This window comes from Stenella coeruleoalba (genome assembly GCF_951394435.1).
Source record: "Stenella coeruleoalba genome assembly, chromosome: 1".
Classification (NCBI taxonomy): Eukaryota; Metazoa; Chordata; class Mammalia; order Artiodactyla; family Delphinidae; genus Stenella; species Stenella coeruleoalba.
In genome coordinates this window covers 24,883,075-24,902,240 of record NC_137169.1, presented here as the reverse complement: position 1 = coordinate 24,902,240, position 19,166 = coordinate 24,883,075, and the positions used below count along the sequence as shown (strand labels likewise).

The 19,166-nt window shown below is 61.8% G+C and overlaps 1 protein-coding gene across 12 annotated transcripts in view; it reads left to right on the top strand.

Moving 5' to 3' along the window:
* The window catches only part of ADGRB2 (adhesion G protein-coupled receptor B2), a 36,747-nt gene extending 18,057 nt beyond the window's left edge, over positions 1-18,690 (top strand). For 2 of the 12 annotated variants that reach the window (XM_079922576.1, XM_079922569.1), the window contains exons 3-31: positions 1,063-1,146; positions 1,401-1,565; positions 2,772-2,936; positions 3,541-3,705; positions 3,788-3,955; positions 4,030-4,131; positions 4,291-4,397; positions 5,184-5,378; positions 5,552-5,620; positions 5,697-5,805; positions 6,133-6,463; positions 6,831-6,936; positions 7,106-7,149; positions 7,429-7,555; positions 8,014-8,117; positions 8,233-8,335; positions 9,025-9,175; positions 9,351-9,420; positions 9,797-9,863; positions 9,994-10,079; positions 10,384-10,482; positions 12,580-12,751; positions 13,070-13,165; positions 13,509-13,548; positions 14,171-14,790; positions 17,153-17,188; positions 17,448-17,546; positions 17,646-17,702; positions 18,116-18,690. In XM_079922576.1, coding sequence (XP_079778702.1) covers positions 1,063-1,146; positions 1,401-1,565; positions 2,772-2,936; positions 3,541-3,705; positions 3,788-3,955; positions 4,030-4,131; positions 4,291-4,397; positions 5,184-5,378; positions 5,552-5,620; positions 5,697-5,805; positions 6,133-6,463; positions 6,831-6,936; positions 7,106-7,149; positions 7,429-7,555; positions 8,014-8,117; positions 8,233-8,335; positions 9,025-9,175; positions 9,351-9,420; positions 9,797-9,863; positions 9,994-10,079; positions 10,384-10,482; positions 12,580-12,751; positions 13,070-13,165; positions 13,509-13,548; positions 14,171-14,790; positions 17,153-17,188; positions 17,448-17,546; positions 17,646-17,702; positions 18,116-18,301 — 3,923 coding nt within the window. In that variant the 3' untranslated portion in view covers positions 18,302-18,690. Of the gene's footprint in view, positions 1-1,062; positions 1,147-1,400; positions 1,566-2,771; positions 2,937-3,540; positions 3,706-3,787; positions 3,956-4,029; positions 4,132-4,290; positions 4,398-5,183; positions 5,379-5,551; positions 5,621-5,696; positions 5,806-6,132; positions 6,464-6,830; positions 6,937-7,105; positions 7,150-7,428; positions 7,556-8,013; positions 8,118-8,232; positions 8,336-9,024; positions 9,176-9,350; positions 9,421-9,796; positions 9,864-9,993; positions 10,080-10,383; positions 10,483-12,579; positions 12,752-13,069; positions 13,166-13,508; positions 13,549-14,170; positions 14,791-16,703; positions 16,888-17,152; positions 17,189-17,447; positions 17,547-17,645; positions 17,703-18,115 lie in introns of those variants that run through there. The other 10 variants (XR_013828503.1, XR_013828504.1, XM_079922572.1 and 7 more) reach the window with 10 other exon arrangements.
* The last annotated feature ends 476 nt before the right edge of the window (positions 18,691-19,166 follow it).

Sequence of the window (19,166 nt, the reverse complement as noted above, 5' to 3'; positions counted from 1 at the left end):
AGGAGAGGGCCTGGGAGTAGGGGAGAGGAATACCTTCTAGTCTGGGGACAGCGTAGGCTGAGCCCTGTCCCCAAATGCTCTTCCGATCCCACCTGCCCAGCAGCCTCTACGTGAGCTGGGTCTTTCTCCCCCGTACTCATGTCTGCCACCATCCCTGCTACTCAGCCTGTGGGAGAGGGCCTGATGAGCTCACGTCTGAGCAGGAGGGCCTGGCTTTGGAGAATGGGAGCTCCCAGCCTCTCCTCCAGGGCTGGCAGTGCTTCCAAGGCCTAGACCAGACACAGAAATCGGGCAGCCAAGAGCCGGGTGAGGCGGGGCCGAGGCAGCAGCAGCAGATCCCAGAGAGCCTGCTGCTCGCTGGCCACAGGGCGGGGGGAGTAGGGTCTGCTGGACAGAGGCACCTGCCCAGGCCCTTAGGTCTCAGAGGAGCGGCGTTCTGACCTGTGCCTCCAGGTCACGGTCCAGTGCTGCTTGGGGAGCAGAATCTGGGCCCCAGGCCCAGCCCCTGGCTTGGCATGAATCGTGTCCCGGAGGCAAGCTTACGGAGTGGTCACAACTGCTCACCTTGGCTGTTGTCTGCCTTAGGGACAGCCCTGTGAGGGGAAAGAGACTGGACTTGAGGCTTTCCAAGCTGTGTGATCTTGGACAAGTCACTTCCCCTCTCTCGGCCTCAGTTTTCTCATCTTTAAACGGAGGTGATGGTCCCTACTTCCCAGGGGAGGGTTAAGGAGATAGGTAGGGACAGCACTTGGCACAGAAGCTTCCCAGAGCTCAGTAATATGAGCGGCCACTCCTCTCCAGTCTCCCCCAGTTTGGCTGAGGCAGGAGGAAAAGACAGTCGTGAGGCTGTAGGCAAGCCCTGCGTGGCCTTCTGAGCCTCAGTTTCCTTATCTGTAAAATGGTGTTGGTGGAGCAGGGGGCAGGACGTGATGCCCTTTCAGCGTCACCTGCAGTTGGTTCCAGACCCTCTGGCTGAGGGCGAGCAAGGCTGCCCTCTCTGTGCCACCCTGGTGGGACTGAGCTGACCTCTGCTGAGCCCCTGCCACCACCTCCGTGTTCCAGGTGAGGAGCCAGAAGAGGAACCGAAGGTGAAAACCCAGTGGCCGAGGTCTGCAGATGAGCCTGGGCTGTACATGGCGCAGACAGGTAACTCGGGCCCGCCTCCCTTCCTCTGTGGCGGGGGCCCGACTCTGTGGCGTCTGGTGGCATGTGTGCTTGGCGTGTGCCTGTCTGTGTCTATGTCGTGGAGCTCAGTCGTGTCTCTCTGCCATGCGAGGCCTGTGGGCAGGGCTGGATTGCCTCCTGAAGAGCCTGTCACTTGGGGTCAGGGTAGGAGGATTCCTATGAGACTGAGTGCTTGGGAGATGCCCCCTGCCGCCGACCCTGTCCCTCTCTCGTAGGCGACCCAGCGGCTGAGGAGTGGTCCCCGTGGAGCGTGTGTTCCCTGACGTGTGGGCAGGGCCTGCAGGTGCGGACCCGCTCCTGCGTGTCCTCCCCCTATGGGACCCTGTGCAGCGGGCCCCTGCGGGAGACCCGGCCCTGCAACAATTCAGCCACCTGCCCAGGTATGCCCGTCCTCCCCGCCCAGTCTGCCTGCAGGGTCGGGTCCTGCCTGGGACTCGGGCAAGTTCATCTTCCAAAGATGGTTGGTTGCCTCTTCCTTTCATTCAGCAAACTTGACTGTCCCCCCACCCCCCGCACCGTGCCCAACCCCACACAGGGCATCAGGGACACAGATGAATCAGACCAGGGCCCGCACCAGCAGGCTTGGTTCTGGGCACATCACTCCCCTGATGCCTACGTCCTGGTAATCAAGGCTTGTCTCTTTACCCTCACCGCCTTCCGTGTTCCCTGTGCTCTGGCCACACCAGCATCTCTTGCACTTTTCCACCGCCCTGCACTTGCCTATTCTCATCCTATCCCCTCCACCTCTACCTTGGCTATTAAAATTCAGCTTGTCCTTCAAGATCTAAAAGAAATGCCACTTAAAAAAAAAAAATGAAGCTCTGACCATCCCCTCCCTCCTCTGACTCCCTATCCCACTCCCCAGGGAGCCTCCCCTAGACCCTGAAGCCTTCCTCAGTTCAGCATGGAGTTGTTGAGAATGTGCATGTGCCTGTGGGGACAGCCTGTCGGTCAGGAGGGGCTCAGCAGCTTCAGCGGGTCCTGCCCCTTGCGCCTGAGGGAGCGAAGTGGTGCCTAGGCCAGATCAGCTCCTGGCTGGGAACTTAAAGTAGGGCTACCTGGGAAGGGGTCTTGGCAACTGGGGGTGTGCCAGGAGCTTGCAAAGGGGTGGGGCAAAGCCGTGTTCCAATGTGAGCTTTTTGTGTCAGTGTCCACGTAGAGGGTCGTGTCTATTTGTGTGTCCCTGCGCTTGGGGTGGGGAGGGGCATTCTCTTGCCCCAGGCCTGCCATGCTGGATTCTTGCTCTGGATCTGGGGTGGGGAGGGATGGGGATGGGGTAAGGTGGGGTAGATATTGAGCCCTTTCCTGGGCTTTACTGTGCCCCCAGGAGAGGAGGACCCCTGGCTCCCCTCCTGGGTTGATTCTAGTCTCCCTGTCCCGGTGTCCACAGGCAGTGTCCTGTGTGAGTTGGGACTAGAAGTCTGTGTCTTCCACATCCCCCCACCCCCAAAGGGCGGAATCCTGGGGCCCAGGGAAGAGCCAATGAGGAGCGGTGGCAGAGCTGCCGGAGCTCCTGATTGGTGGGCGGGTGGGCAGTGGGCGGGGCCAAGGTGCCGCCCAGCCACCGGCCACGTGCTTCCTTGCAGTGCACGGCGTGTGGGAGGAGTGGGGGTCCTGGAGCCTGTGCTCCCGCAGCTGCGGGCGGGGGTCCCGGAGCCGGATGCGGACCTGCGTGCCCCCCCAGCACGGCGGCAAGGCCTGCGAGGGTCCCGAGCTGCAGACTAAGCTCTGCAGTATGGCCGCCTGCCCGGGTCAGTAGCACCCGTGGGCTTTCAGGCGGGCGCTGCCCAGCCGGGGTGGGGGTCGGGAAAGGGGAGGAAGTCAGGTCCAGTGCCCTGCCCCCGGGGGAACCCCAGTGAACTTTGACCAAGCATGGGGAGACTGGCAAAGTCTACCTGCCAGCGTGGGAGGTGACCTGGCCCAGCCTACTTGGAGTTGGCACCCTGTGATTCCATCTAAAGGGGGTGCTCGCCAGTGCCCCTTCCCCTGAGCCCTGGACTACCCTTGTTGTTCATAGCACTTTGGTGCTCATGGCCAGCTGGGCTGTGAGGGGACACAAAGCTGGGCTTACATGTGGGCAAAGATCAGAAGGTGGCCCGGGGCCCGTTTCCCTAGCCGGAAGAGAGCTATTGCCTCAGTGCTGAGTGGAGAGGAGTCCTGTGTTCCTGGAGCTGGTGGCAGGCAGGCAGGCCCAGGCCCAGGCACCACCAGCTCCCTCCAGCCCCCCTTCCTCCACCCCTCTCCAGTGGGTCTGGCCTTATTCAAATCTGAATGCCATCTCCCTGTGGTGCTCTGCCCTGACGCATCCCCACACCCTTGCTCAACAGCCAACCCTGCTTGTGTCTCCCCATGCAGTGGAAGGCCAGTGGCTAGAATGGGGTCCCTGGGGCCCGTGCTCCATGTCCTGTGCCAATGGGACCCAGCAGCGCAGCCGGAAGTGCAGCGTGGCGGGCCCAGCCTGGGCCACGTGTACCGGGGCCCTCACTGACACCCGGGAGTGCGGCAACCTTGAGTGCCCGGGTGAGTGCGCGGCACAGGGGCGGCAGGTGGTGGCCCTGGCCCAGGGGGCGCCTGGGGCCACTCACGCCCCCCATCTCTGCAGCCACAGACGGCAAGTGGGGGCCGTGGAACGCGTGGAGCCTGTGCTCCAAGACATGTGACACAGGCTGGCAGCGCCGTTTCCGCATGTGCCAGGCCACAGGCTCTCAGGGATACCCCTGCGAGGGCACCGGAGAGGAGGTGAAGCCCTGCAGTGAGAAGAGGTGTCCAGGTATTGCCCGCTGGACCCTGGGGCTTTGCGGGCAAGTGCCTGGGCCTGGCTGAGCCCCTCTGCTGTACCAACAGCCTTCCATGAGATGTGCAGGGACGAGTACGTGATGCTGATGATGTGGAAGAAGGCGGCTGCTGGAGAGATCATCTACAACAAGTGCCCCCCCAACGCCTCAGGTGAGGAGCGGGTGGCTCTCCCTGCACGCCTCCCACACCCGCCATTCTTGCCGCTCCCTTCTGGGCCCCCAGCCTCTTTGAGCCTCCATCCTGAGGTGTGGAGTGAAGTGGGTGAGAGCTCGGCCCCCACACCCAACCCTCTGTCCTGTCCCCCTGCAGGGTCTGCCAGCCGCCGCTGTCTCCTCAGTGCCCAGGGCGTGGCCTACTGGGGGCTGCCCAGCTTTGCCCGCTGCATCTCCCACGAGTACCGCTACCTGTATCTGTCGGTGAGTGCACCCTGCTGGGCTGGGGCGACACAGGATCTGTCCCAGACTCTGGTGGGCGTGGAGGGAGCTGGATTCTTGCTCGTGCCCATGTGCCTTGGCGTACATACGATGTGCCCACTTCTGCCTGGCTGTGCCTCTCCTTGTCTGACAAACTCCTACTCATCCCTCAAGGCCTGATTCTCAGATGTCTTCCCTTATCCCCAGTGCCTCCCCCTGTGCTCCTACAGCCCCCTGAGCTTCTCAGTCATTAGGTGTTACGAGTGCTCATCACAATGTCTGTGTCCTGTGAGACTGGGAGCTCCTTGAAGGCAGGGACAAAGTTGAAATTATTTTTATTGTCCCCAGTGCCCAGCCCAGGGCCTGCCATGGGGTAAGAATGTTGTTAGCGAGCGTGGCCTGTGTGTACTTGTCTGACTGTAACCGGTATTTGTTGTGTTTGTGCTTGGAGCTCGTATTTGAGAGAGCGAGCGAATTACACTCCAGCGTGTGATGGCCTCTTTGGATTAGGGAGGTGCCTTGTCCCTCAACTGCGCTTATCATCTTTTATACTTATATCTGAGCTGCTTCTTTCTTTTGCTGTTCCTATTTCAGTCTTTACGTAACTTTGGGGATTCTCTCTCTTTATGGGTCTCTTTCTTAGACTCTGTCTCCCCATGATCTCTTTGAGCATCTCTATCTGACCCTTCCCCTCTGGCTGCAAGTGGTGGGTGGACTGGAGTGGGATGGGCCAGGGGCGGGTCCCAGCTCTTGACACTCTGGTGACAGCAGCCTACCTGTCACTGGCAGCTTCGGGAGCACCTGGCCAAGGGGCAGCGCATGCTGGCGGGCGAGGGCATGTCGCAAGTGGTGCGGAGCCTGCAGGAGCTGCTGGCCCGGCGCACCTACTACAGTGGGGACCTGCTCTTCTCCGTGGACATTCTGAGGAATGTCACTGACACCTTCAAGCGAGCCACCTATGTGCCCTCGGCTGATGACGTGCAGGTACCCTCTACCCTGTCAAGAGGAAGGAGGGCTGAAGGTTCAGAAGCCCCAGATTGAAGGGGGAGGCCGGGCCCCTATAGCAGAGTCTGTGGGGGCATGGCAGGTGTGGCTGTGGCGGGGAAGCTCCTCGCCGTGGGGCTGGGACCTCCCAACACCCACTGCTCTCTCCCCAGCGCTTCTTCCAGGTGGTGAGCTTCATGGTGGACGCAGAGAACAAGGACAAGTGGGATGACGCTCAGCAGGTGAGGGGCTGGGCTTCCAGGCTTGTGCCCCATGGCCCACCCCTGCCTTGGTCCCTCACGCCCTGTCTGTCCCCAGGTGGCCCCTGGCTCTGTGCATCTGCTCCGGGTCGTGGAGGACTTCATTCACCTGGTGGGCGATGCTCTCAAGGCCTTCCAGAGCTCTCTGATTGTCACAGATAACCTGGGTACAAGGAGGCGGGCAGGGGAGAGGGTGCTGGATGTGGCCAAACCCAGGACGCCCTGGGGGAGGGATGGTTTCTGAGGGCTTTTCCTATCTTCCTCTCTCTGTCTGGGCCCTGCCTTTCCCTCATTTAACCCCTTATTTGTATCTCTGTCTCCACGTTTCTTCCCATGCTCCGTCTCTTTGTTGTTTCTCTGTATACGTGTCCCCTGCCTCTTTGTTTGTACCAACCTTGGTGTCTGCATCTGCCTTCCTGCTGTCTGTCTCCCCCACATTCATCTCTTCCCCTGTGACCTTCCCCTCTGTTTCTGTCTCTGTCTGTCCTCTGCAGTGATCAGCATTCAGCGAGAGCCCGTCTCGGCTGTGTCCAGCGACATCACGTTCCCCATGCGCGGCCGCCGGGGCATGAAGGACTGGGTGCGGTACTCAGAGGACCGCCTCTTCCTACCCAAGGAGGTGCTCAGCCTCTCCTCCCCAGGGAAGCCGGCCGCATCCGGGACAGCAGGCAGCCTTGGCAGGGGGAGAGGCCCAGGAACCGTGCCGCCTGGCCCGGGCCACTCCCACCAGCGCCTCCTCCCAGCAGACCCTGAGGAGTCTTCCTCCTACTTTGTGATTGGTGCTGTGCTCTACCGCACCCTCGGCCTCATCCTGCCGCCCCCCAGGTGAGTCCCTGGGAGGGGTTGGATGGCACTGCTGCGGGTCCAGGGAGACCCAGGGAAGGGAAGGAGGGCTGAGCCCATGCTGGCCACAGAGAGATCCATTTGCAGCCTCAGGGACCCCTCGCCTGGCTCTGGACACAGGTGCTTCTCCAAGACATCCGTGCAGCTCCCAGAGGCTTCACAGGGGGTGCAGGGGGTGCTGGACTGAGCTCTAGGCCTCACCCAAAGTCCTGGGCCCCGCTGACCTCTAGGCCTTCCCCTGGCCTTGGCACCATGGTAGCCTCCTGCCCTCGATCCAAAGCACCTTCAGGGTTCCTGACTGGGTGTGGGCACCTGCTGGCAGGAGCTGACCTCAGCATCTGTCCCCCAGGCCCCCGCTGGCCGTCACATCCAGGGTGATGACAGTGACTGTGAGGCCCCCCACCCAGCCGCTAGCTGAGCCCCTCATCACCGTGGAGCTCTCCTATATCATCAACGTGAGTGGGGCCCTGGGCGGGGACCCTGGGTATGCCCCAGCCAGGGCAGTCGAAGGCCTGTCTGATGGGGAGGTGGTCTGCCCTGTGTGGGGCCTGCCATGGCAGGATGGGGGTGGTCACGGGTGGGCAGCTTCCCACCCACGCTGCACTTAGGTCTTCTGCTCCGCAGGGCACCACGGATCCCCACTGTGCCAGCTGGGACTACTCCAGAGCGTGAGTTGGGCAGGGGCTCTGTGTGGGGAGGGCTGCAGCCCTGGGACTCCTCCCTCAGGAGGGGATGTCGTGCCTGGAAGGCCAGAGGGAGGGCGCCTTGGCACCATCCTTGGCCTAAGGGATCAAGGGCAAACCCTGTGGCTCCCGCTGCCTGCCTGCCTGCCTGCCTCTTGGATGTGGCCTTGCTCTGGGTTTCACCTGTCCTTGGGCAGTGGCCAGCACTGGGGGTGGGGCCGTGGAGCTGGGCTGGGGCTCATTCCACCTCTCCCTCCACCCAAGAGATGCCAGCTCAGGGGACTGGGACACTGAGAGCTGCCAGACCCTGGAGACCCAGGCAGCCCACACCCGCTGCCAGTGCCAGCACCTGTCCACCTTTGCTGTGCTGGCCCAGCCGCCCAAGGACCTGGTGAGCGGGAGGGAAGTGCCTGGGCTGGGCCGGAGGAGAGGCTCCTGGGTGCCAGCGGCCGTCTGTGACAGTGCTGGCGGGGATCTGGGTGATCCCACGTGGCGTTTGCGTGGGTGTACTTGTGGGATTGCACGTGGAAGTCTGTGCCCCTGGGATGCTGCTCACAGCGATGCCACGTGCCCAGGGGTGTGTGGCGGTGGGTGATTGCATGTGTATACACACACACGTGTGTCTGGTTGTGTGTGGAAGAGTGCGGGTGACAGCATAAATACACGTCCACGTACGTGACTGGGTCTGCTCTGTGCGTGTGTGGAGGCAGTGGTGAGTCCCCTTACGTGTGTGGGTGTGACACAGGTGCAGGTGCCAGTCTGTCCTAGACAGGAGGTGGGGAGGGCGATGGGACCCCTGTAGCTGCCCTCTCCCAGTGACCCATCTGACGGTCTGCCCCTCTGCCCCAGACCCTGGAGCTGGCGGGCTCCCCCTCGGTCCCCCTTGTGATTGGCTGTGCTGTGTCCTGCATGGCACTGCTCACCCTCCTTGCCATCTATGCCGCCTTCTGGAGGTAGGTGGGACGGTGGGGGGTTGGGGGGACGAGGGGGCGGGGCTGGAGGTGGCCGGCCACCCGGGGTTGGGCAGGGCGGCTAGCTCCCCTGTCTCTGCCCACTGTGCCCCACCAGGTTTATAAAATCGGAACGCTCCATCATCCTGCTGAATTTCTGCTTGTCCATCCTGGCATCCAACATCCTGATCCTCGTGGGCCAGTCGCGGGTGCTGAGCAAGGCAGGTGCAGGCTCACAGGGGGGCTGGGGTGTGAGAGTGGGGCGAAGGGGGGATGGCGCGTGTGCTCGCGTGTATGAAACTAAGTGCCGGATGTGTGTAGACACTCGAGCTGGGTGTTGGGTGAGGGTGTGTGTGGGAGATAGTGTGTGTGAGCGTACATGAGGGAGCTGGAGAGGGGGTGTGTGTACTCCAGTGAGGGATGTCTGTGTACATCTGTGAACGTGTACGTGAGCTGAGTGCCTGTGCGCACGTGTGTTGGGCGTGTCTGCGGGCATGTGGGAGCCCCAGCGGAACCTCCTGTGCCACGTGCCCGCGTCTGATCTGTGTTGGCTGTCCCTTATGCCCCCTCGGCCCTCTCTGCACAGCGCCAGCCCTGCTGGTGCCAGACGTGGGGCCCACCCGGCCATGACGTGGCAGGCACTCCTGTTTGTCCCCCTCCCTGCCAGCCCCGTCTGTGCGTGGGCAGCCTGCCCGCCCGCCTCCTGGATGCCGAGTGCCATGTGCGTGTCACCGGGCCTGTGTCGTGCTGTGTGTGGGTGCAGGAAGACGGGGGTGCCTGGCAGGGTTCTGTGGGAGGCGGAGCTCAGGTGGGCGGCCGTGGCAGCGCCCAGCAGCGGACGTGGGAAGCCCGGCGCCTCCCACCCTGGCGGCTGCTCAGGGCCACTCCCTCCCTCTCCTTCTCCCTGCAGGGTGTGTGCACCATGACAGCCGCCTTCCTGCACTTCTTCTTCCTCTCGTCCTTTTGCTGGGTGCTCACTGAGGCCTGGCAGTCCTACCTGGCTGTCATCGGACGGATGCGCACCCGCCTCGTCCGCAAGCGCTTCCTTTGCCTGGGCTGGGGTGAGCAGGGCTCGTGCTGGACCCTGTCACTGGGCCTTGGGGGCAGGGGCAGCAAGAGAGCTACCGGCCCCGGCCCTGCTCTCTGGGCACACGGGTCAGCTGGGCTGGGGGTCTGGGAGGGTGAAGGACCCTGAGGACGGGTGGCCATCTCACTCTGGCTCCCCTGCTCCCCCAGGTCTGCCTGCCCTGGTGGTGGCCGTGTCGGTCGGCTTTACCCGCACCAAAGGATACGGTACATCCAGCTAGTACGTGGGCCTCCCGGGGTGGGAAGCGGGAGTCAGTGGACCTGATAGGGCTCCAGACTTCTCGGGCTGTGATCCTGGCCCACTCCTGCTGTGGGACTTTGGGCAGATTCTCCCGTCTCAGCCTGTTTCCCTGACTATAAAAGGCTGTGCGGGGATTGGATACTCTCAGAACCATTTAGGTCAGGGATCAGCCTTGGTGGCCCCAGGACCCTTGCTAGAGGGGCTCAGCAGCAGTCAGTGGCTCCCTGTCACCCTGTCTGGGTCCCTGCCCCATGCGTAACGTGACCTGGCAGCTCAGGGAGCCCTGAGGGATGGTGGTTGAGCGTGGGGGCGGGCCCGCTGGTCGTCTGATACCCCCTCTTTCCCCCCTCCCCAGCTGCTGGCTCTCTCTGGAGGGCGGTCTGCTCTATGCCTTCGTGGGCCCAGCAGCCGTCATTGTCCTGGTATGTGCCCCTGCAGTGTCCTGGGAGGGGCATGGCCCAAGGGGGTCTACCTGCTCCACCTGGGGATTTCCCTGCCAGGAGGGCATCTGGTGATCCTGTCTCCCCCTACCCCACTCCACCGGGCCCCCAGGTGAACATGCTCATCGGAATCATCGTCTTCAACAAGCTCATGGCTCGGGACGGCATCTCAGACAAGTCCAAGAAGCAGAGGGCTGGGTAAGGGGAGGGGGGTCGCTGGGACTTGGCCTTGTGGGAAGTGCTTCAGGGAGGGTGGGCCGCAGCCACTCCTGGAGACTCAGGGCTTGATGATGCGACCGGGGGCTCCCTGACCTTGGGGCATCAAGGGTGCAGGCAAGGTGGGCACCCGGTGTGCTCAGCTGCAGCCCCTCGCCCACCCTAACCCACCTCTCTCTCTCTCATCTGCCCTCCCCTTCCCACCCCACTCGGGGCTCACACTGCCCCATCTCTTCCCACTTCCTGTGTGTCTCCCCCCTTCTCCCATGTCTGTGCCGCCCCCGAGGTCGGAGCGGTGCCCCTGGGCCAGCCTGCTCCTCCCCTGCTCAGCGTGTGGAGCGGTCCCCAGCCCCCTGCTCAGCTCAGCCTCGGCCAGGAACGCCATGTTAGTTGTGCCCCCGTGGGAAAGGGGGTGGGTGGGTGGGGGCAAAAGAAGGGGGGGCAGTGCCCATGGTGGGGGGAGGAGGGGTATCAGCCCAGTGCCCTGGAAAGCTTGCCCTGCCCCGCCAACTGCCATGCACTCTCAAGGGCTCGACATTGTGATGGCAAAGAGGCCACGGGAATGAATGTCTGTGCTTTCCAGAAAATGCCGTATTCCCGTGCCCACCCCTTGCTCCCTGCCCCTGCCCCCCACCCAGCCCCGGCTTACATTTTATCCAGGCACAGACACACACTCCTCCTTATAGCCCCAACCTACAGAGGCTCATAGAATCCTCCACCCTTAGAATTTTTGAGCCCATAGAACTTTAGAATTAGAATGGTAGAATCTTAGAATAAGACAATCAGAAGCTAAGAATGTTCGAATGAGTGAATCATAGAGTCTTATCATCTGTCATAGAATCTGAGACTTAGAATTTCAGAGGCACTGAATCCTACAGTCAGTTGGAGGACAGAGAATCTTGGAGGGAGGGGATTATTTCACTGAGCTGTCCTCGGGCTGCTGAGACTTAAAATCCCAGCCGCACAAGAGTAGAATGAATGAATGAACTTCAGGGCTTCAGGCCCCACCTCCCACTCAGGGCCAGAAATCCAGCTGACCCTCCCTGAGCAGTGGGGGCCCAGCTCTGTCTTGCACACCTCCGGGATCAGGGAGCTCAGTGCCTCTGGAGGCGGCTGGCACCATCTCTGGGAACCTCTGTGTAGCAGAAGGCTCCCTTTCGCTCGGGCTCCCCTCTGCCTCTCTGACCCAGGCTCTCAGAACTAGTGGTTAAAAGCTTGGGCTTCGGAGGTGCCCCTTGGGGTTTGCATCCCGGCTCTGTCTCTGTCTGCCCAGCTGGGCACACTCCAGTTTCCTCATCTGTAAATTGGGATAATAATCCCCATGCCTGTTTACTGGAGTTGTTTTGGTCACAGTGTGATTAATGTATGAAAAGTATTTGGTGTAGGGCCTGCCAGAGAATTGGTGGTTAATCAGCGGTAGCCCTCGTGGCTGTGATTAGGTCCTCTCTTTAGTCTTGGCTCTGCCCCCGGGGCCTGTGGAGACCACTGTGCCCGCCCCCTGCAGGGCTGAACAGCCCTGGACCGCTCTTCCTAGGGCAGGTCTTGGCCACCTGCCCATCTCTCTGCCTTGACCAGAGCTGTGCCCACCCCTGCCTGACTCTCCCACTGGCGGTGTTCATGAGGCAGAGTGGGCAGGGTGCGGCACCTGGCCCAGTAGGGCAAGGCTGCCCTACTGTGTGCTCGTGGGTTGTTGCTGGTGGGGGCGGGCTGGCACTGGTGCCCGGATGCCCGGGCCCCTCTGCCTTTTTTCTCTGCCCTCCCTTGTCAAGGAGGTCGGGGATGTGTGGGTTTGGCCCTGACCCTGGCTTTGACCCCCAGCCCCAGCTATGATCTTTCTGCCCAGCTCTGAGCAGGCCCTGGGAGCCTGGCACCTCCTCCTTGGGAAGCTGAAGGGGAGGAGCCTCTGCTGCCCTGGTCCCCCCCGCCCTCCCCCCGCCCCGCCGTCTTCTCCCCAAAGATTTGTGCTCTGTGATGTCCTCTGTCCTCTCTGCCGATTTAACCTTCCTGTGTGTCTCTGCCCGTCTCATCCACTCTCTCACCATGTCTGTCGTCTCTCTTTGTCCCTCTTCCTCTCCTCCCCTCCCAGACTCTCTGGGGATGTGGCCCAGGCCTGTGATTCTGTGCAAATTGTGGCTGAAACTCACAGCATCTGTATCTGTCTCCCTCCTCCTTTTCTCTCCCACTGTTTCTTTCCACCTTCTTTGTCTCTGTCCGCTGATGCTGCCTCTGGCTCAGTCCCATTGTGTCTGTGTGTCTGTCCCTCTCCCTCTCCTTGTCCCCCAGTTTTCTGCTCTTGGTCTTCGTTCTGTTTCTCTGCCTCCGGCTCCTCAGCCCCCCTGCTTGGGGACATTACTGAGGTCTTGGCATTTGGGGCCCTGCCAGTCTTGGGCAGCTTAAGGGCCCCAGGCTGAGTGCAGGCCCAGGCTCAGCCCAGCCTGTCCCCTGGAGTGTCGCCCTGACGGACCCTCTACCTTGTCCTCAGGGCCTCGCTCTGGAGCTCCTGTGTGGTGCTGCCCCTGCTGGCGCTCACCTGGATGTCCGCCGTCCTGGCCATGACAGACCGCCGCTCCGTCCTCTTCCAGGCCCTCTTTGCTGTCTTCAACTCCGCGCAGGGCTTTGTCATCACGGCTGTGCACTGCTTTCTGCGCCGAGAGGTGGGCTGGGCCTCTCCTGCCCCTGTCCTCCCCACACCATGCCAGTCTCTCGCTTCTCCCCACGGTGCAGATGGGTGCAGATGGGGAAGATTGAGGCCCGACCAGGTCCCCAGCTGGGCAGCCCTTGGTGTGCGCGCTGATAGCTTGGGCAGCTTTGGCCTTGGCCTCGGCCCCCTGGGGCTCCTTTTCCCCCTCCCCTAGGCTGGATGCGCTTCTTTCCTTCCACACCCGCCCGGGTGCCTGGGGTGGGAGGCACAGCCAGCCGTGACCGGGGGCCCTGTGGCAGCCTCAGGTCCAGTAGGCACCTGCTGCCCCCAGGTGCAGGACGTGGTGAAATGCCAGATGGGCGTGTGCCGGGCTGACGAGAGCGAAGACTCCCCCGACTCGTGTAAGAACGGGCAGCTGCAGATCCTGGTGAGTGAGGAGGCCCGGGCAGGGCACAGGTGGGTTCTCAGTGCCCCCTGCCCTAGACCCCTCACTTGCCTCATCTATGGCAGGGAGGGAACAGAGACTGGGTTTGATTCAGGCTCAGCCTCTGACAGCTGGGTGGCCTTGGGCAAGTCCTTCCCCCCTTCAGTCTTCCCGCTGTCAGGTGCGGCTGGAGGAGACCACGCCTGGGGCCCCTCTGCTCTGTTGGGCAGTGTGCCCAGCAGAGGCAGACCCTCTGGGCGGGTAGGGAGGGGCCTGCGTTTCCCCCCCCCACCCTGATACATGGATCCTCTCTCTGCCTGTCTGCTCTCTCCCTCTCTGCCTATAGTCAGACTTTGAAAAAGATGTGGACCTGGCTTGTCAGACAGGTGAGTGTGCCAGGGCAGAGCCGAGCATGGCCCCAGAGAGGGGCAGGAAGGGAGGGCCCCCAGCCGCACCAAGGAAGGCCCTGACAGGTGTCTGGCTGCGGGGTCCAGCTTTTGAGTCAGACAACCCTGAGTTGGATTCAAGGCTGTGAACACCACTCATTGTATGACTCTGGGCAAACAGCTTACACACCTACAACGGAGAGAAATGTGTCCTCCTAGGGTGGCTGGGAGCCTTACGTGAACTGGGGGACATCAAGTGCCTAGCCGGGTGCTCCGCACAAAGTGTCATGTCCATGATTCTTACCGGAACCTCCTTCAAGTTCCGTCTCCTGGGGAGGAGCTGCCCAGGGAGCGGGGAGGAGCAAGTCTCTTTTGACAGCCTTGGGGCTGTCGGGTCAGAGGTCAGGACCCGCACCCGGGCACTGTGGGAGCTGGGCCTTGGCTTCGTTCCTCGCCCTCCCTGGCTGTGGGCCTCTGGGATAGACACCTTCTTAACCCCTGTGTTAACCACCCAGCCATCACGCCAGGACTCAGTTTCCCCCACTGTCCAAGCTCAGCGTGGGCAAGGGCATCTGGGGGCTCCTCCTCCCCCGGACTTACCTCCCTCCACTCCTGCCCCCAGTGCTTTTCAAGGAGGTCAACACTTGTAACCCGTCCACCATCACGGGCACACTGTCCCGCCTGTCCCTGGACGAGGACGAGGAGCCCAAGTCCTGCCTCGTGGGTCCCGAGGGCAGCCTCAGCTTCTCACCGCTGCCTGGCAATCTCCTGGTGCCCATGGCAGCCTCACCAGGGCTGGGGGAGCCACCGCCCCCCCAGGAGGCCAACCCCGTGTACATGTGTGGGGAGGGTGGCCTGCGGCAGCTGGACCTCACGTGGCTGCAGCCTGCCGAGCCGGGCTCCGACGGGGACTACATGGTGCTGCCCCGGAGGACTCTGAGCTTGCAGCCCGGCGGCGGGGGCGGAGGTGGCGAGGACGCCCCGCGGTCCCGGCCCGAGGGCACCCCCCGGCGGGCTGCCAAGGCACTGGGCCATGCCGAAGGCTACCCCAGCTTCCTGTCTGTGGACCACTCGGGCCTGGGGCTGGGCCCTGCCTACGGGTCGCTACAGAACCCCTACGGGATGACCTTCCAACCGCCACCGCCGACACCCAGCGCCCGCCAAGTGCCCGAGCCGGGGGAGCGCAGCCGGACCATGCCCCGCACCGTGCCTGGCTCCACCATGAAGCTGGGCTCCCTGGAGGTGAGGGGCTGCTGGGCATGGGCGGCGGGTGGGGGTGGGAGGCCTGAGCCCGGGTGCCTGTGACTGTCTGGCAGCAGCCGGGAAGGGGCAGCCGGCAGCCTCCTCATACAAAGTCCCGGGGAGTATATCTGCTGTGCGTTTCTCCTCCGTTTGTGCCCATGGCGGCTCCAGGGGAATCCTGGCTCCTCTGAGCTCCTCAAATGGGCTTGGACACCACGCGCTGAGGGTGCACTTCTCGAAGGTGTTCACACTTGCTTTAGTGCCTGTTTTGGGGTGACCAGTTAGGATGGGCCCTCCTTTAAGGGGCCTGTGGCTCAGGCCCGGTGCTCTATTGCTAGGGAAGCCACGTCATAGGGGATGAGAGCCTGGGTCTCCGAGTCCCCAAGTTCAGATCTGGACGCTGCTGATCAGCAGTGAGATTTCAAGCATAATCTTCCCCTGAGGCTCACGTAAGCTCTCTTCGCCTTAATCTCTCTGAGCCTCAGTCTCCCCATTTGTAAAGTGGGGATAACACAGGAGCAGCCTCCTGGTAGAGTTGTTGCGAGGACTAATTGATATAAAACATGTATCTCTGTGTGGAGCAGGTAGAAAGTGCTAGATGATTGGGGACTGCTACTGGAAGCATTCCTGAAGTCAGCCTCAGGCACTGCCCGTAGGCCTGTGGTAATTGCCCCTCTCTTCCTGAGAAAATGTCAGCCCCTCTCTTGCCCTGCCTGTGTGTTTTCTGTGGCTGCCCCACCTTCTCTCTGACCTCCTCAGGCCTGCTCCCTGCAGGGAATCACTGGCCACAAGCAGTTGGTAGTGGCCCCCTGTAGAAAACTCTAGAACTTTCGTTGGAGGGATGAGGAGGGTGTGGATGAGGACAGGGTCAGGAATCACGGCTCAGGCACCACTGGCTGTTCATGTTCGGCCCCAGAAACCGGCTCCCCATCCTCCCCACGAGAAAACGAAGTTAGCAGCTAGAAGGTTTGCAAGTTTAGTTTTTCTCCCAAAATGTTTCTTGAACATTTGGTGCCTGCGCTTGCCGCAGATGGCAGAAACAGGAAGGCGTCACAAAGAAAACTTGACACGGGAACTGGGGAAGGGAGCGCTCAGCATGGTGGCAGGTTTTGTTCTGGGGACACCTGTCCGTGCTTGGGCCCCTGAGGAGGGGCCGGCCCTGGGCTCCTTGTGTGGGAGGTAGCAGAAAACACGGCGGAGTCTTGAGGGGTCAAGGATGACGTGCAGAATTCTGGTGTGGGCAACTGTGAGGGGCGGAGGAGTGTGTTGGGGGCGGGGGGATTTAGAGTTTATTCTCTTGGGCGCAGCCGTGTGTGCCTTGCCCGCGGGCATCGGGGAGCAGGGAGAGGAGTCCCGCTGCCTCCAGGAAGTGCAGTGTGGCTGGGAACGGGGAGGACACGTGTGTGTGTGTGTGTGTGTGTGTGTGTGTGTGTGTGTGTGTGTGTGTGTGGTGAAGGGCAGGGGAGAGTGCAGGGCAGAGTGCGGGGGCTGAGAGTTGGAGACGCCAGGGTGGATGGCGAAGAAAGAGCAGGCAGGGAGGTGGAAGGACCAGGAGAGGGGGCGTGTCTGCAGGCCTGGGACTGGGGAGATCTAGATGGCGGTTTTAGGGGCGTCCTTGAGGACTGTGGGGCAAGTCCTTCACCCTGGACCTCAGTTTCCCCAGTGTGACCTGAGAAGGTCGGACTTGGCCTCGTGAGCGCTCCTGTGCCAACATTCTGAGACTCTGAGGCCTCCTTCTTGAGTGGCACCGAATGCTGCGTAGGCCACTGGGGCCTTGAAGGTGGTCTTGGGCAAGTGAGAGCCGGGAGAGGCATGAGGGAGGGAGGCCAGGGAGGCAGGGCCAAGTTTGGCAGGAAAAGGGGCAAAGTGCGGTGAAAGGAAGGTTTCTGTAACCCTGCGTCCTGTATTTGCAGGACAAGTGGAGGTTTCCAGGGAGAGAGGAGCCCGTTGGTGGCAGAGAGGATGGGGCAAGATGGGGCAGGACAGAGGGGTGGAATCCAGGACACAGAGGAAGGAGGGTCTGCTCTGTGATCCCATGTGGGGATCTGTGTCCCGCCGTGTTGGAAGTCTGCGCTGTGACATCTGGTCCACGTGCAGGTGCATGTCTACGCGTGTGCCAGCCTGTGTGTGCCCCTGGCAGTCCTGTGGTGGGGTAGCGCCTTGGAGCCTCGTCTCCCAGGCCCTAAGCCCATTTCCACAACCTCTAGGGCTGTCCTTTCAAGGGTTCCTAGCTCCTGAGCCTGGGCTGGGGGAAGGTACAGTGGGCAGACCCTGGGGGGCAGCAGATTTCCTCACTCTCAACCCCCTGCACAGGGTAAAAAGTTTTTTTCTCTTTCACTGCTTCCTTGTTGCTCCTTCCCAGCGAAAGAAGTTACGGTATTCAGACCTGGACTTTGAGGTAAGTGCTACAGTGTATGCGTGTGTTGGGTTTGGGATTGTGGGGGGCGGTTTGTCCCTGGAGGGTCCCTTCCTACAATTAGCCCAAGCCCCAGTGCAGAGCCTGACCCCAGGACAGTCCCTCAACTGCCCAAGCCCGTAGCTCTGGGGTGAAGAGCCAGGCCTTGTCCCAGAGGGGCCGGCAGCAGGCAGGGATGTGGGGACCCAGGTTGCTGAGCGTCCCGTGGGGAGCACCTGCCCTGACGCCCTGTGGCTCCCAGAAGGTGATGCACACCCGGAAACGGCACTCGGAACTCTACCATGAGCTCAACCAGAAATTCCACACTTTCGACCGCTACCGCAGCCAGTCCACGGCCAAGGTGAGGCCTCCTCTTGTGACTGCCCCTGCCTGGAGCTCGGGGCCCAACCCGGCACAGTGGCCCCTGGGGTCAGACCCTGACCCGTGGCCCCCGTTGCAGAGGGAGAAGCGGTGGAGTGTGTCCTCAGGTGGGGCAGCCGAACGGAGCGTGTCCAGCGTAAGTGCCCCAGGCTGGGGTGGGGTGGGGTGAGGTGGGCCGCGAGGTACTCATTCCCTCCCTGCCCTCCTCCCCGGCCTGGGCAGCCTCAGCTTGCCTCACCAAGGGCCTGCCCATGGCATAAGCAACAGTCTGGGGTTTTTAGGAGCTGGGGGGTATTGGTGGGAGCTCCATCAGGATCTTGAGGAGGGTGGGCAGCAGGAGACATGGTCTCAGGGGGCCCACTCTGAGCACAGGGATGAGGAACCCCACTCTGGAGCCAGGCGGGTCTGGATTTGAACCCCACTTTGGCACCCGATTGCTCTGTAACTTTGGGCATCACTGGCCCTCCCCGGGCCTTCTCAGTTGGTTCTCTGTACAGTGGGTGAGGGTATTGGCCCATCTCCACGGGCCCTTCCCTCTCCCCCGCACAGGAGAAGCCCAGTCCAGGGGAGCGTCCCGGCTTGTCCCAACAGCGGCGACATCAGAGCTGGAGCACCTTTAAGTCTATGACGCTGGGCTCGCTGCCCCCCAAGCCCCGAGAACGGCTGGCCCTGCACCGGGCAGCAGCCTGGGAGCCCACAGAACCACCGGATGGCGACTTCCAGACAGAGGTGTGAGTGCCACTCCGGACTGCCCACTGCGTATAAATATTATATATCTCTCTATTTTCACACTCCACTTTGGAACTACCCAGGAGCCAGCGCCCCCTCCCCTCTCCCGAGGGCTGGGCAGGGAGGCACAGTGGACTCAGCTGGGCTGGGGGAGCCAGACACGGCGTGGCCGGGGGACCAGGGCCCTTCCTTGTTTCTCAGAGGCCCCTCAGCCCCTGGAGCCCCATCTTCACCCCCAGGCTGTCTGTCCCTGTCCCGGGCTGGGGAGGGGGGAGGGAACTTTCTTGGGAATAAACTTCACTCTGTGGATTTTGCTGCTGAGCTATTTGCTTTCCCCAGGGGAAGGCCCAGCCCTGGGACCCCAACTTTGTTCCTCCATCTCTTTGGTTCGCCTCACTTGGTCTTGTCAAATTGTGATGGGGTCAGGCTGACTCCAACTGGGAGGGGGTGGCCTAGACTCTGACTCCATCCTTGCCCCTGACTCCCCGGGTGACCCTGGACACAACCCTTCCCCTGTTGGGGCCTGAGGTAAGCAGATTGGGAATGTAGGGTGGAGCCCCTTGAAGCAGGACTTCCCCATTGGCTGTGTTGGTCACGGCTGCCTTTCACTGGGGCCCAGAGGCCAGGCAGAGCTTAGTGACCTCAGGTTCCCCATCTGTGAAATGGGGATGGTGACAGTACCTACCTCATAGGGTTGTTACGAGGATGAAACAGATTAACAGATTAACATGTGTAAAGTTAGCTCGGCGAGTGAGTGCCTGGCACAGAAGTAGCTCTTTTAGTATTACCTGTTGTCTAAGGCACCTGGTCTCCTGCTGTGCTCTGTGCTAGGAATTCCACACTCTCGGCCTGGACCCATCACAGCAACCTC